Source organism: Dendropsophus ebraccatus, chromosome 6 (genome assembly GCF_027789765.1).
Source record: "Dendropsophus ebraccatus isolate aDenEbr1 chromosome 6, aDenEbr1.pat, whole genome shotgun sequence".
NCBI lineage: Eukaryota > Metazoa > Chordata > Amphibia > Anura > Hylidae > Dendropsophus > Dendropsophus ebraccatus.
Window position 1 is genome coordinate 129405488 of NC_091459.1, and position 17351 is coordinate 129422838.

General features: G+C 42.0%; 1 protein-coding gene across 1 annotated transcript in view; it reads right to left on the reverse strand.

The window, feature by feature from the left end:
- Window positions 1-17351, reverse strand: part of PKHD1 (PKHD1 ciliary IPT domain containing fibrocystin/polyductin) — a 340735-nt gene that overhangs the window by 67885 nt on the left and 255499 nt on the right. The window contains exons 56-59 of the mRNA XM_069974284.1: window positions 15009-15161; window positions 14045-14923; window positions 12608-12773; window positions 10922-11073 (exon numbers count right to left, since the gene is read on the reverse strand). Coding sequence (XP_069830385.1) covers window positions 10922-11073; window positions 12608-12773; window positions 14045-14923; window positions 15009-15161 — 1350 coding nt within the window. The remainder of the gene's footprint in view (window positions 1-10921; window positions 11074-12607; window positions 12774-14044; window positions 14924-15008; window positions 15162-17351) is intronic.

Here is a 17351-nt window from a genome sequence, read left to right on the forward strand (position 1 = left end):
AACGATTAATGATCTCAAACGTCCGCTGTTGCGAAAGACCTGAAAACGTTTACTCATTTCCATGGAACGATATTCGTTACTTATCATCGTATTTGTGATCGTTTTTTCTTCAGTATTTCTTCACTATTGCGTTCGTATCTACTGCGAACGACCGAACGACGTCTTATTCAATGCGAACGATTTGCGAACGTTTTGCGAACGAGCAACGATAAAAATAGGTCCAGGTCCTATAAAGCGATCAACGATTTCTCGTTCGGTCGTTAATCGTTAACTGCATTTCAACCGAATGATTATTGTTTAGATTCAAACGATTTAACGATAATCTGAACGATAATCGTCCGGTGGAATAGGGCCCTTAGTCAGTGATTGCATGAACAGGCTGAAGGCGGCTAGAGACACTGGAGACCTGTAGGAGGACAGGTGGGAAGCATGGACAGGTGAGCACACGAATCAGTGATTGAGCTGTGAAAAGGCTCAATAAACAAGCGCCGATCACAGAACTGATCACCAAGATGATCATGAAGATGGGTGCTCATTACCATGTTTTTGTTGGCCCATTTAAAAGGGTCTTTAATGTTCTTCAAAGGGCTACCAACAAGAAGTCTGAATCATACATATCCCCTTGCTCCCATATCTAACAGATATCTACATACATACGCGTGAAGGATACTTCTAACTCATCTTGAAGGGTTGTTCCACTTTTACAAGCTGTAGATATTACTTTAACCACTTAATACACTGACTTGGATCACCATTCCAGTTTGACGAGTCTGATCTCAAATATAAACCCGCGCAGATGGAGTCCGAATCCTGGAAGGAATGTAAGTTATTCTTTCACCATCTTATTCTCATTAGATCTTGGAATGCAGATGTCTCAGAGATCATATAGGATATCACTTCTGAAAAACTTCAGCTACCGCTGTTCCTCTAAGTTGGTCCAGGTGGTAGCGAAGATGACCTGCGAGGTCTGTAACTTGTATTGTGGACTAGACATAGGTGAGACCATGCAAATACAAAGGTTTTTTGTTTTTTTTTATTATATCACATTCCGAGAATAATAATCAGTATCTCTCTGTTAGATCGATAGTCCATGATTTTGACCCCAATCCATTTATCCTATTCTGGATGACATTCTATGTTGCCTATACGCACACATGACTCTTACAGATAAGACATGTTAAATGTGCCAGGTTTTCTTTAAGGGTACAAACACACACGGCATATACGCTGCGTATTTACTGCTGCGATACGCAGCAGATACGCAGCAGGTTAGATCTAAATAACTGAACACAGTATCAAATCTGCTGCGTATCTGCTGTGTGTGTTTGTACCCTAAAGAATACAGCAGAAAGTGGTTTATTCTTCCCAGTCTGACACAGTGCTCTCTGCTGCCACCTCTGTCTATGTCAGGAACTGTCCAGAGCAGCAGCAAATCTCCATAGTTAACCTATCCTGCTCTGGACAGTTCCTGACAGCAGGTGGCAGCAGAGAGCACTGTGTCAGACTAGGGAAAAAAACACTCCTTCCTGCAGAACATACAGCAGCTGATAAGCACTGGAAGACTTGAGATCTTTAAATAGAAGCAATTTAAAAATCTGTATAACTTTCTGACACCAGTTTCTCTGAAAAGTTTTTTTTTTCCACTGGAGTATCCCTTTAACCTTTTAATAACCTGCACAGTTATATTACAGCATACAGAGTCCTCTGAGGATTGATATGGTACTTTCACACCACATTTTAGTGTAAGGCGTCATTCACTCCACATTTTTTGGCTTCCATCAGGTTACAGTATACATCAGCAATGGGTCCCGCACACGGTCTGAACACAGTCAAAATTAGACTCCATTTAGCCTATTTGCGCAGTGAGGGATCAATGAAGTTGGGTGAAGAGCATCGGTGCCCTAGGTCTGCAACACCTTCTGGTATAGATTTGGATTATGATTTACGCAAGCGTAAATCATGATAAAAGAGGTGCGGGAGGAGGTCATGCCTCCTCCCACCTTGCCGTGCCCCCTCAAGCTCCCCCTGCCCGCCAATCAGGCGAGCAGGGCATACGGCAGACGTACGCCAGGGAGAAGGGGCGACTCTGCGCCGTAATCTTTGTATATGTCCACCTTTGTGAGTTCCACCATACATACAAAGCAAGTTTTTCTATTTCCAACTAGTATATGTCTACAAGACTGCAGAGGGGCATGTCACATACAGATCCTTACAAGAGTGGCATACGCGTCAAGTCAATGCTATGGTCAGAAGAGACGGTGGTAACATATATATACTCCAAGCATATCTCAAAGTTTGGCTTGGGCCCTTAAAAAAACGTAATCCCATCCATGATACTACTTTGTATGCAGAATGTGTATCAAGGCCTGTAAAACTTTATTCATTGTCAGCTTTCCTTTACTTTGCATTCTCTTTATTGAGTCTCTTCCCTTTGTCGGGAGCAGAGAAGGAACAATATTTGTCAAGTGCAGTTACTGTCAATAGGTTTGTGTGAAAGTCTCAATGTTATTCAAAAGACAAAGCCTATTGATCAAAATGAATCAGCGGAGAAGCCTCGTTCCTGCAGCCCGGCCGCAATATTCAAATAGACAATCTCATTGTGATAAGCGGCTTGGAATCAGTATTGCCATTGCCACCAGCGAATGTTGGGTGTCATTGTTACTTTGCATAGAGCTCCATTGTCTGCGCTGCTCTCTGTCCTCGATGTTTGTTTAGCAGTAAACAAGCTCTTCTGTCACGTTAAGGATTCGCACAGCTCTATCCGGAGACATCTAAAGACGTTTCGCACGGGTCATAGGACTTGAAGCTTTTGGAGTTCAGATACGGACGATTTCATGTAAAGCGGCGGAGACTGCTGGGGCACGCGGGGCGTCACACAGGATCAATGCAAGAAGAACGAAGAAAATCGCATTATTTCTGCTCTCTGGTTAAAGAGAAACGAGGATGATTGGATCAGTCAATCCTATGGAGAGGTGGCAGCCGACCATTATTGGCTACAAGGTGATTATACAGATGACAAGATACTGGGTGTGGCTTAAAGGCATTTTCCTGGCAAAATAGCCGGCGGACCCGAATACTGCAGCTCTGCTGGCTTTCACTTAAATGGGAACTGAGGGGTGCTGGGTGTTAGTGTGGTGTCCTACCACAGGTGTTACTATTATATACACCCTTCAGAAAAGTCTGTACTTTTTGTACTTATGTGGTGATAAAAGTAGTGATAAAGTTTCGCCATTAGATGTTGTTGTATTAGATATGTGTGTTAGATGCTGCACAGCTGAAGTGTATAAAGGGTTATTGTTTCCTTATATGTCACATGGATCTGCAAACCTGTGGGAATCTGTTCTTCTTCTATCCTATTATCTCTCTCTTTACTTCTTCTGTTTGCACTATTCACCCACTCACAGCGCACTTTAGATGTCCTGGAGGAAGGAAGTCACATGGGTGGAGGAAGTGCATGGGTCTTTCCATGCTGGACATTGTAGAGGAAGGACGCAAGCTAGATAGCTCACTACAGTGGTCCTCTCTGGGCCCTGGCCCTCTGCCAGGTCCCCATACCCTCAAGGGTCAGTCTTAGCTAGAACCCCGTATGGAAAGGAAGCAAGACAGGACACAGCTAAGGCTGGGTTCACACTGCGTTTTTGCAATCCATTTTTTTTCATCCGTTATTTGCAAAAAACGAATTAAAAAATGGATGCATTTGTGTGCATTTGTTTTGATCCGTTTTTCCATTGACTTCCATTGTAAAAAGAAGATCTTTTTTTTTTTAACGGACACAAAAGTAGTGTCAGCTGCGTTTATGTGTCAGTCAAAAAAAACGGATCTGTTTTGAGCCTTTTTTTTTTTTTTTTTTTTTTTTTACAATGGAAGTCAATGGATGCATCCATTTTTTGCCAAAAAATTATGAAAAAAACGGATTGCAAAAATGCAGTGTGAACCTAGCCTAACAGTTTCTTCTTAGTGATGCTACACACTACTATGCAGAGACAACCTCAACCCATGCCATGGACTAGGAGACTCCCAGAGCAGGACAGTATTAACAAAAGCCACAGACGCTAGGAACTGATCCGGATAGAGCAAAGTTGCAGTAAGCCTAGGAACTCTATTTTGCAGCGCGGTTGTCAGCAGGGAACCCTCAGCATTCCGCTTATCCCAGGTAACAGGGTCTGGGGCCTGTGTCACCCTCTAGGATGGGTCCCCCAAATCTAGTGGGCATAAGATGGTGTGAAGACTATAAGGTCAATACACGGGCACAGGTGCACTCTTCTTATTCTTCTAAGTATTCTTCTACCTCATCCTCCAACATCCTGGCAGAGCACAGTACTACTTGGGTTGAGACTCTCACGACACTCTTCTCTGCTACTCTGCTTCTCTGTATCACTCCACAAGCTACTCAGTCAGCATTACTGTATTCAAACACTGTATTCCTGCTGGGCTTCACATTAAGTTTTCAGCGCACTGAACGTGAGTGTTTCAAAAACATTTTACACCATTCAAGGGCAAAAATCAGAACCAGAAAAAACTAAATTGAAAAGAAAAAAAAACTTCCCCAACAAACTGTAATGTTTTCATATACTTCATGGCCAAAAAGCACAATACAGCAATACATTATAGATTGTTGGTTATTGGCCATTTAAATGGGATATCTAGGATTAATATATATATATATATATATATATATATATATAAAATTAACAAGGCTAGTCTTTAAAGAAAAAAATGGTGCCTATTAGAGATGATTGGAACTTGAACATGCTTGAGTTCGATTTTTGGCATTTGAAGTTGGATGCAGCCCTAGGGACCCTGAGAAACATGGATACAGCTATGGCTATGTCCATGTTTCCCCAGACTCCCTAGGAATGCAATCAACTTACTCAGCCACCGATATTCAAATCCAAACGACTAGACTTGAGCATGTTCAATTTAGTCTTTGTCTTATAGTTAGTTTTCTCGGATATGTTTTATGCCTCACACCCTCCACCATTTCTGTAGCAGTCTCTGGACCCGTTCTATTGTATCAATGTGCTTTTTGTAGGTGAGGTCCCTAGAACTGAACACAGCATTCCAGATGTCAATCTCCTCTCTTCCTACTGGTTATACCTATAGTTATACAGCCCAGCATAGCAATATATACATATATATATATCCCAGCATACCATTATATATATATATATATATATATATATATATATATATATATATATATATACACAGCCCAGCATACGTTTAGCTTTCCCTACCACCTGGTTGCACTTGTGACTAATTTCAAGGCTGTCAGAAATCACTACCCCTAATTCCTTCTCTTCTGAAGTCTTTGCCAACACAGAACTGCTGATAGAATACTCAGAGATAAAAGTAGGAAGCGTTGACCAGCAGGCACCACCATCGAAAACACAGCGCCAGCAGATATTGGCAGCAGGTAAGTATGTGTGTGTGTGTGTTTTTGAATAGAAATATTTTGGACAATCCCTTTAAGTAATGGAAAGGATATGGCACAGCTATAAATCTGGTTGTGTGAATAGCTCTCGCCTATGATACATGCATTAATTGTAATGGAGATTTGTTTGTTTTTTCTCTGACATTATAGAGCAATTTAATTGAATCCCCCACATGATAAATCATAAAACAGTCCATGGGGGTGTGAATAGTTTTTATAGGCTCTTTATGGCTATTTATATCATCATAGAAAGAGACAGATGAATAGCAAAGTCGCCTAGAAGTAGTAAATAAAGATAATCATGATAATAACGATAATCCCGGAACCTCGAGACTTCTGACTTTACTGAAAGCGTCTTCTTTGTCCCTGGGCATAAAGAAGCACGCAATCTGTCAGGCTGTGCTAAGTTGGATTGTTCTGCATTTCCAAATAGCACTTCGCCTCGAGCTCCATCCATTTGAATTAGAAAAAACACAAAGCATTAATTAACTTGACTTTGGCAGGGCCGATGCAGGCAACGTGACCTTTTCTCTATGTCACATGTCACAGGGATTCGAGCCTCAGCGTGGAGCAGCGTCAGAAGCAATCCCCTATTTGTTTTATATAGTGCTGCGGGATTGTTTTCTTTTGTCTATTTATGAAGATGGATCAACACAATTTTTTTTTTTAGTTTTTGTTGTTTTTTTCCTTGAAAAAAAATAAAATAAAAAATCCAGAGATCATATAAATAACCGGGAGGTGTTAGTGAATGAAAGCTTGTTTTATCAGTGAATTACAAACCATTACAATGCCCTTCTAGAGTCTTTCGGAGAACATTTCCCCATTGTCAATTTACATAGGGATTTGTTAGCTGTAATGTGTAGAAGATATAATGGCCATTTCTGCATCTGCGGGCACTGGGTGAAGAGGGGTTGTCACCTCGGTGCTGCAAACTCCTACAGAATGGTTAGCTGTTATAGATATGTAGTAAATACATCCCTTGCCTTCATGTAGTGGCACAACTGGACTGAATAGGAAATAAACAATTAGGTAGGATAAATGATGGATGGATAGATGTAAGCCAGGTAGACGTCCAGGAAACAGGTAGAAGTAATACACACAACAGATTTTCTATGCCAGATATACCCCAAAAATTACAGTATATTGATCTGGAATTATTTGAAAGGCATCTTGAAGGGGCTTTACTGTTTTATTCAAATAAGGCTAGGTTCACATTAAAATCAGAGTCTCTGTTTGGGGCCTTCATCTCCCATTCAATTTAAATAACTGGATAGAAACCACTGCATGTAGTTTTTCTTTGTCCGATTAAAGTCAAGAAAAGTGACAGACAACAGCAGGAATTTCAATGGACCCCATTAAGGTAAATGGACTTGGTTGGTTTCCATTGGTTTCCATTGTGCAGGGGACCAGCCATCTCCATTTGGTATCAAACATAATCTCTATTCCTCCTCGTGTTATTAAATTCTTTTTTAAACCAAATTCCACTTTGCCTACACTGATATACTTAATCTTTCAGAAGAGAACAGAAGTTTCGGAACAAACGGAAGTTAGTTTTACTGATGTTGTTTGGCCTAAACTGGTTTACAGATGCTCCAGAAAGATCTCAAAGATTGAAGTTCTTCACATACTTTAGATTGTCCACTACTTGATCAAGATTCGAGTATTGACCTAAGGATCATGAAAAGTAAGAGGAAATACCAGACCTTTATGTCCAGGTGGACAAAATCAGATGCCGTAATAAGCTTCATTTTGATATGGGGGCCTTCATTGTGTCTAAACAACCAGTTTAGCCATTTCCAACTTTTAAAACCCTTGAATTTGTACTTGTGGACCAATATGGCGACCAATGTGAATACATATTAGTTTATGGTTAGAGATGACCACAAGTTTTCTAGTAGTATTAAAATGTGCTGCCACCATCTTCTGCCACCAAGTCTGGATTGTTTCAAAACACAGGACCCCTCGAAATGTCCTTATTACATAGAAAAAGCCATGTTCTCAATGGGATAGTAATGAAGACAATATTGAGGCATCTATGCCTTGACTCCCCTCGTCCTCTGAACCTACTGAGAAACACGCGTAGATCAACTGTGAGCCAGCAAAATTCTTTCTGTAAAACATTCATGAATGAAATCCCGTTGTTCTTGGGAATCTGGCTCCTTCAATATCCTGTTTGAAAAACAGCTGTCTATCTCTGGAAGATCTGTAGACATATTGTACGATTGTTCTACCTCCTCCCAAAGTCCCATCTTATTAGTGCGGCTCCTTCAGTTCAAAAACAGACGGATTTCCAAAAAAAACGAGAATCAAAACAGAAAGAATGAAAAGAAAACAAACCAATAACATCCCTATCCTACGATAACACTGGAGTTTCTGGTATTTGCCGACCTTGGAGAAAACTCAAAATAAATGAAGGAAATGTGTATCTCATTAAATGCTAATATTTGGAAGAGCAGAGTATGATGAAATGCTTCCAATTTCTTCTTACAAGAACCCTGCAAATAATTTTCAGAGCTTTTCTTGTGTCTAATTTTGGACCCTTTGAAGATCTTCCTCATGTGGGAAAGAAGATAAAAATAAGACTCCAGGAACCTCAAAATCTAAGTGAAAATCTCGGATTCGGTAGCAAAGGTCAGATACGAGGTGCCTTGTTACTTTGAAGAAATATGTTACGGATATTGTCACGGATGTTTTAGAAGAGACAGTTATTGACATGGAATATAAATGAGAAAACACAAAGTGAAATCTTAGGATTCCGGAACTGGTCTATGTTCTGAAAATATTTTTTAAAACCATGCTGTGCATTGGAAGATAAGTGAACGGAGTGAAAGACATGATATTAAAGGAGGTGTTTAGCCCTAGGGAAAAATGTATGATTTACTTTGGGTAACATAAGAATAAAGTCATACTCACCTGTCCTGATGTCTGGCACCTGCCAGTCCTCGCTGCTCACTGGTGCTTCCTGATTCCTGTAACAAGCTGACTTACCTCCAGACTCCATAGGCAGTTCATACAGGGGAAACATGAGGGTGTTGGGAACTGCTGGGCTGCACAAGCCCTTGTCCTGGCAGCGTTACATATCTCTGCATGCAGTGCTAGTGATACTGAGCCTCCCCTGATGTCTATATAGTGCATGCTAACATTAGAATATACATTACACTTGGGGAAGCTGTCTGTGTCAGTAGCGCTGCAGCCACTCCCCTCTGTGACACGGCTCCATTGATTCTAATGGAGCTGTGTCAGAGAGGGGAGGGGTTTCAGCACACTGGGGGCCGGTGGGGTTGCCCCCAGTACTCAGAGGCGGGCCGTTGCTCAGGAATAGGCTGGTGCCATGCGCTGGAACTGGGCGGTGGTTCAAAAAAGGACCGGACCACCGGCTGGTGTTGGTCTGATAATCTTAAAAAAACAAAGTGATGTACCTGATGGTACATTCGCTTTAACTATTTGTGTCTCATTCTGCATCTTTGGGCGGGTTGAATCTATATATACAGACTTTGGTATTTCCCATGGCAATCGGCATTTATTTTCAACCTGCAATGCAAAAAAAGATTGCGGTCTGATTTGTGTAGAGCACAATGATTTTCCTGCACAATGGTTTCTATTAATCTTTTTCCTCATACAGTACAAAGCCTGGGTATATAGCGCCATTACTTTGCCTTGAAAAAGATACGATATCTCCAGTATCATAAACAGACTGTCTATGTAACCTCGGCGTCAGAGAAATAACAGTCTCGGAGCCATTTTCTGCTGCTTTTGTCATTTTTTTTGTCTCAGATTCCTGGCAGTATTTTATATTAGAAGGCTGCAGAACCCGGGACATCAGCGGTCGAAAGCGAGAACATAAATTTCTGCAGAGATTAAAGAGACATATACCTAGTTTCAGTCTTTGAGGCCTATAATTGCCTAGGAAAGAAAATGAGATTTCCCCTCGGGCTACCAGAAAATGGCATATTCAGGCTTAGATACAGGCAGACGCGTTTTCTGTCAGCCTTCCAGTTGTATCTGTATCTCCGGCGTCCTGTCAGTCCTGAAGAATGGAGACGCTCAGGATAAAAAAAAAAAAAGTAAGATCCCAATAATGCTGTTTGAAGTTCTTCAAGCTACAGACAAGCAAAGCGATGAATTTCTGCAGGAAATACAGGACTGAAATAGAAACCTGAAATACAGATGTACCGGGAGATAGTCTGACGTACGATACAAACCACGCATATCTGGGTAGTCGAAATGTCGAATTGTTGACAATGGGAGATTGCTGGAAATGTTGGACTCTTGAAAAAGGGTCTGTGTTAACTGACAATGAGTTGACTCTACTAATGTGGCGAACACAACCAATGTAGAGAATTGCCATGTTGCAAGACGCCAGGGATGATGACGCAGTGTTGGGATTGATGCTAAGAAATAGGCCATGGTTATTGTCCCAGTCTTGTTTTTGTTGGTGGCAATAATGACAATCATCAACACCGGACCTAGAATTTCCAACATGGGACTATTTTTGGCCAATATCAGAAGGGCATTGACTAGATTTTAAGTACTTATTCCAATGTCTATGAAGTCTGCAAAGCAATAGTGTAGCGTTGAGTGGACTTGAGGAAACTGTCAAGGTTCAGCAATTTCTCTGAATCCGAAGTCTCATTTGACTCCCGATGGCTGTAGAAGTTGGATGCCGCCCTACAGAGTCCTGGAAAACATGGATACAGCCTAATGGCTGTATCCAATTATTTCCTGGCAGTCCAAGGGCAGCATCCAATCTCTCCAGATGCCTGGAGTCAAATGACAAGTTTTCCGGTTTGGAGAACTTGTTGAACTCAGACCCAAGAAGTTGACAGTGTCCTGACATCTCCATAATCTCTGCTTTCTTGCTCCCCCCACGCTCTTCTGCATGAGTAACTTTAGGGCTAGCTTTCCGGGTGCAATCTGGAGACGGGTGGAGTCTTGCACATCACTCAGGCCGGAGAGGGAGCAAAGAAGCAAAGAGTGCTGCAGCAATTCAGCAAGTCATCCCCACCTAATGGACACTTGATCACAGATTAAAAAACTATATTTTATAAGTCAAAGGATGCCCATCAGATGTAAGACCATTATGTTTGGTGTCCATTCATTAGAATACACCTGATTCTGTCTGTAACTCAAACTCAGCTGACAGCTTCCAACAATATTTAAGGTAAGAGTGGACACTAGAGATAAGCATTACTCTAGCATGCTCCAGGTGAATCATTCGGCATTTGATTACCAGTTGCTGAAGAAGTTGGAGGCAGCTCTAGAGACCCTGGGAAAAAATGGATACAGCCATAGGCCATAGGCTGTAGCCATGTTTTTCAGGACACCCTAGGGCCACCGGTAATCAAATACCAAGGGATCCAACTCGAGCATGCTCGAGCCACCCTCATCTTTAGTGGATACATCTGCAGACCTATTGATATGTACAGGGTTAAGACAATATAGTGTTCTCTAAAGTTGAATTCCATAGATGTATTAATATTTACTTACCAACATTGTAACAGGGATGGGCGGCATCGCGGTCTGATCTAGGAAAGACAGTAACTGGAGGACCAAGACCCAAAAAACTTCCGTCCAGGTCTTTGAAGAGCGCCGCTTGTGTTCCCGAACATTCAGCAGATAATGGGCATCCTGTGGTTCTGCTGTGAAATGAGGAGAACATATAATTGCAAATCACTTTGGTTCTTTGGTGAAGCTACATAATTCCTTACTAGTGTTACTGATCACATAATTTGTTATATGGGTGTTTTATATATGGGGGCTGGTAATGCTACTACTATGAGATCCTGCTAATCCACATAGTGCCTATTCCCATGGGGATCTGGCTGGGATTTCCAATGGAAATAATAATACCCTGAGCTGAGCATGCATGTTCACAGTAGAGGCAGGAGAAACAGCTGTTGGGCCATGTAATTTTTCTTACTGACTTTATTTACCTTCTCCACTCCCCATCACTGGTCTCATGTTCAACATTCCCAGGATCGGGGACGGAACATGCAATTGCCATAGTGACACCCCCCCCTCAGTCACTGAGCAGACCATTGTATGTGTAGTCCCTGATCCTAAAAAGTGGGCCCAAAATACCCTAACAATCTCATGTAGGTGTAGCTACTACTGCAGAGTAGGGATGAACGTAACTTGAGCATGCTTGAGTCCGATTATTCGGCATTTGAACACTGGTGGCTGAAGACACTGGATTCAGTCCTACTGGTGGCTGAAGACACTGGATTCAGTCCTATGGAGTCTGTCTGCATCCATCTCCTTCAGCCACCGGTGTTTCAAATGATAGTAGTTGAACATGCTTGAGTTGAGCTCATCTCTATTGCAGAATATTCCTAGATTCAAGCACTTTAAATAGGCTCCATGTCATATTAACTGCTCTACCAAAACCATCAACCCTTTTTAGGTCAAAACAGGAAAATGATGGTAATCTAAAAAAGAAAACAGGTTGAATCCAGCTCCCCAATCTGGCACACTTGCTGGGCATGAGCCCTCACTCCAACAGTGTGCAAAGAGAATTCACAAGAAACAACTAGACTTAGCGTTGCAGTGAGAAAATGGTTCTTTTCTACAGCAATCCAATACGGAACGTAACCCTCAGTCACATGACTAAGGTTACATTCTGTACCGGAAAAGCTTTGGCGTTAGCTAGTTGGTTATGGCGTTAGTTAATTGGTTGTGATCTGCCCTCCGTTGTTCTTATGGATCACTGAATAAAAGAAGCGTTTTCTCTCCGCAACACTGAGCCTAGCTGTTTCCTGATACCATGGTGCACAAAGGAAACGGTTCAGTGACGGATTCAGCTCTGCTATATCTGTGTTTACATCAGCATCATGGTAAAATACAGCATTAAATGTAGAAAATTGCAATGAAAGACGGAGAAAACATTCACAGGAACTAAGGAAAGGGTCCAAGTGAAATGACGGAAACCCTTTTGAAAGTAGTCTTGTGCTTGGCAGACATTTTCTTTCATCATAATTGTCAGTGAAATTGCAATTTTGCTCAGTTATAAGCTCATGTAATATACATCCCTTAGTATTAATATCACGTTTTTTCAAAATGAAAAAAAGGACAATGGGCTCCAGTGTAGCATTGTAGTAGTCACTGGAGTCAGGGGGGCACAACCACAAGGAGGCCATGTAAAAGTGCACATGAAAAGCTTGGAAAAGATGATACCTGTCTGACGGATGGAAGTAGAAGATGTGGTCAGCTCTCACATCAGATGTCTGGATCCTCTCGGCTGTGATTGGACAGGTTATCGCCGTGTTTCCAGAATTGGACATTATGCAAGTGTCAATGTCATCACTATAGCAGCTCTTCTTAAATCCAGAAAATGTCACATCTGATGGGATCAACGGAAAATGTAGAGACTAAGCATTATAAAGTAATTTTAATGTTTGCACTGGAGAATAAAAGCATATAACTATGTTCTGGAAGCACAGATAGATATACGAAGGGTACTATGTGTATCCTTGCCACAACAGCTATCTAATAGTCTGAGAAATTAGAGTGTGAATTGTAGAAAACAGATTCACTTTATGGAATTTTGGTTCCAACATGGAAAAAGCTGACTGTGGTAAGACAATCCTTATAAATAAGAATAGTTGGACTTCCTGTCTGCCCACCCCTATACAGTAAGTGCAACATGCAAGCAGGTGAAACAATGTAGCTATTGGGTTCATGGCATGCAAGTTTCATGGTTCTAAATAGAGATGAGTGAATCGCTCATCTTAATGAAGCGAATCGTTTAGTTTGATCAGTGCTCCACTCATCGTGCTGCTCGCCTTTCAGCGCTGCTCCAATCCCTACCGCTGCACCCAGGGTGCCGGGAAAAGCTGGACACAATCTTGGGACACAAACTGGGAGAAGTTTCCCAGGATTGGATCCAGCTTTTCCTGGAATCCTTGGAGGAGTGGCAGGATGATGAGTGGCGCGCTGATCAAACTAAGTGCTTCACTTCTTTTAGATGAGTGATTCGCTCATCTCTAGTTCTAAAATTTAAGGATGCAAAGTTTGCAGTATAATCAATAGATTGCCATGGACATAGATGACAATAGACAAGAGCTGTCTATTTGACATGAATGGTAAATGATTTTGGGCATGCTCTGTGACATTTGTAGAGGTCATTCTATAAGAGAATTTCAGGCTGAACGCCTATTGTGTTGACAGGTGTAAACTTACATTGAAATACTGTACAGATTCTTTTTCAGCATCCTCCTTTATCATCACAGATAGAACAGGAAGTCTCTGCTTAGTTTAAGGCCTAGTGGTGAGAATTAAAACTGCAAGGACCTCAGGATTATATATATTGGCACCTTTGGTGTAGAAATATCCCTAATACGAGTGGCCCACTAGTCAGAACCCTAATAGTCATCCTGGACTACCCCTATCATTGCTCCAGGAGAGAGAACCTAAAATCCCATGCCCTGTCCAATGGATACATGTAGGTCGATAGAGGACATTAAGGAACGTCTACCCTGTGATTTCTGAACACAGAGCTGATGGTCAGGAGCATAGGGCCACTATGATTGATGTTCTCCTTTCTAATGCAATCATGCTCAATTCTGTCAAGTGAAGTGAATGTCCTTCTACAAGAAATAAAACTTAACTGACCTTGTAATTTCATTATACCAGAGACAGCTCCATCATTCGCTAGCATATGCCACTCGTAGTCTGGCCATTGTCTGGGCCTTGCTGTAAACATTGGCCAAAGAATGCCAACTCGTCCATTATAAGGTGAAGATGGGGCTCGGTCTCTTAGTGTGACATTCGCAGACAAAGGGTTGATTCTATCCCGTAAGCAATCAAAAGCTTGGCTTGTTGCAACAATCACACAGTTGTGGAGTGAGATGTATTTATTTAAGGAATTATACGGATAAATAGGTCCTTGGAAAATGACTGGTAGAAGCCCAACTCTATTGTCTACAAGGGCCACATTGTCCAGCTCTGCACTGCCTTCCACATAAAGGAAAAGGCCATAGTCATAGTTCTTATAAGACAGGAACCCAGATATCTTTGTGCAATTCCTAAGGCTGTCTTCCGAGTTGATATGAACTCCATGAAGGCTTGAATGTGCCACATTCTCCAACCAAGACCTTTCTCCAGAGTCACATCCTTGGCCTTGTAAGTGGTAACCAATACGCTCAGATCCTGCCACTGAGTTACCAAACAAGAAAGCTTGGCTTGGTGGATGGATTTTTATACCCGTTACCCATTCCACTTGGGTTTTAGGTTGCTTCATTAAGATGAGGAGGTTATCAGTAAGGATGTGGTCCCCACCTTCGAGGTGAATCCCATGCCCTACAATGCTATACAATACATTGGCGTGGAATGAAATGTTTGTGCTGTTGGTTGCTCTAATACCACCTCCACAACTATGGTGAATGCTTGAAGATGATATAGAAGAACTACACCATGTGTTGTTAAAGTGTATTGATGGAAACAATGAGGATCCAAAATTGAAAATTTCAATGTTTGAAAGATCCAGAGACCCTGAAATGAGAAAACCATTGTTATAATCTACAAAATCTATGGTCTTCATATATGTTAATGAAAAGTCAAGGAGTTCTTCACGTACCCATGTATTTTTCCCCAAGATAATTTGTATGTTGGCCAACCATGATTCTACCAGAGCAGGGTGTGTCAGTGCCAATCTGGACATTGCGGGACAACAAGCCAACCTCTGCCGTCAATGGGATTCTCCAAGTATCACCATTTAAATGAACAGTACCTGAAAAATATGTGTTTCTACATTCACAATATATTTTAGTTAATATTTAGTGAGTGTAGAGAGAGTTTCTCCTGGCAGCCAGCAGCCAGCGACAGTCTCAACATCACATCTGAGCTTGCAAAGAAAGAATATATGCCATGTAACGCTCCTATTTGCTCTCTAGGGACACCTATTGGAGATAACACCCTTGTAAGACAGGCATAGAGAACCTGGCATGGCTGCCCAGGCATAATGAAATTTGTAGTTATGCAACAACTGGAGGGCCAAAAGTTCCCCATCCTAGCTTAAAAGCCAATGCTCCCCTGTAAGAACTATAAAACATAATTACCAGCCAAATTAGAATTTCTTTGAAAAGATAGAGTTACTCAACTCTGGACAGCTGTTTCAGGGCTCATGCCCCTCATAAGTAAGAAGCAAGGTGTTGACTGGCTGCAAGGGAGGCCGAGACACTGGTCTGAGGTATTTATGTGTCAAATTGAAGAGACCTAGCTTACATTGTGATGTCAGTGATGTCTCTGTTCTTGGCCCTGTCCATGTGTCCCGAGTGATGTCTCCGTTCATGGTCCTGCCCATGTTTCCCCAGTGATGTCTCTATTCTTGGTCCTAGGGACCAGTGATTTGCTGAGTGGGCGGTCACTCTTATTTTAGTCAGGAAGTGGAAGAGGCTGTGATCGGCACAGGACACCAGGGAACAGCACAGAGTATTGATGAACAAACCTGCAATTGTTTACCTGTTTTAGTGCAGTTCATTTAAGGTTTGGTTCGAAGTTCGGCGAACCCTGCCCAACCGAACTTTTAAAAGTTTGCTTATCTCTAGTTACAAGGTCTCCAGACCTAAACCCAATAGTAAAATAGTAAAAGGTATGTGGGAGCTTTATTATATCACATACCTATTTCATGCAATAAAGTGCAAAATAATTATTTAAAAATCAAATAATGTTATTTTGTGAAATTTATTTTATAGATTCCATCTCTCACAGGTGAATTGTAGCTATGATAAAAATGACACCTCTTTATTCTTTGTAGGTGGGAAAACGTGCAAAATCGGTAGTGTATCAGATACTTATTTTCTCAACTGTATATATCCATTAAGACCCTATTCCACAGGCAATTTTGAGGAGCAAACGAGCGCTCTCAGCGCTCGTTTGCTCCTCGTTCCCCGCTCGCTGCCGCTGCTATTCAGCGCGGCGGCAGCGAGCGGGTGAGTGCGGGAGGGGCAGCTGGGAGGGCTGCCCGCGTGATTGCTGATCGTCCGGGCAGCCCATAGGATACAGCAGCGTCTGCTGCCGATGCTCCTATTCAACGGAGCGACGGCAGCAGATCGTTGCTGCATCAGTCGCTTGTTTTTCAACATGTTCAAAAACAAGCAACTGCAACGATCAGCCGACATGAACGATGTTAGCTGATCGTTGCACTCTATTCCACGGGACGATTATCGTCCGTAGCGGCCGATAGCGGTCGAATATGGCCGATAATCGTTCCGTGGAATAGGGCCTTAAGTGTAAACTTGGTGTAAACTTTTGACCTTTTTATCTCCTAAAAATGTTTCTTTTTTCTGCATCCCTAAATAGACCTTTAGTCTTCTAAGTCAACTCGGAAAAAAGCCATGGGTGTGCTCCCTGGGGTGTGCTCTGGCAGACCATCGAGAAGCGGTGGTGCATAGCCAAGCCATAGTACAATGAGAGGGAAATTCACTACTTCAATAGGGTCAACTGAGGGGCATTACCAAGAGGGGAAATCGACACAAATCTATATTAACAATAGCAGAAAGAGCAGATGCATGAGATGACTCTGGTCATGTGGCATTGATCATCATATAATATTTCAGATACAGAAAAAGGTACTATGTAGTTTAGAAGTGGCGTATATACCACAGACACAGACCATATGACTGCTATAAAATCAAAAGTGAGAGAGATTGTGGCATTGAACTTCCTAAATGTGGTGTGTATGAAGGTCTCGTCCCCCCCCCCACCCCCACCCGCATTGTGCAGTTAGCTCTCCCTTGCCAAGGTTGGGGCAAACATAAGCCTAATAGTGCAAGGGAGCTGAAGTATCTTGGAAGCACCCGTAGGCGGAGTACCCCTTTAAGCCATGAAGTCTGTTGGTATAAAGAAATGTACTACCCTACGCAGCATCATGTAGACAAGCAGAAAATGATGAGGAAAGCGAGAGATTCCCTAATATCCG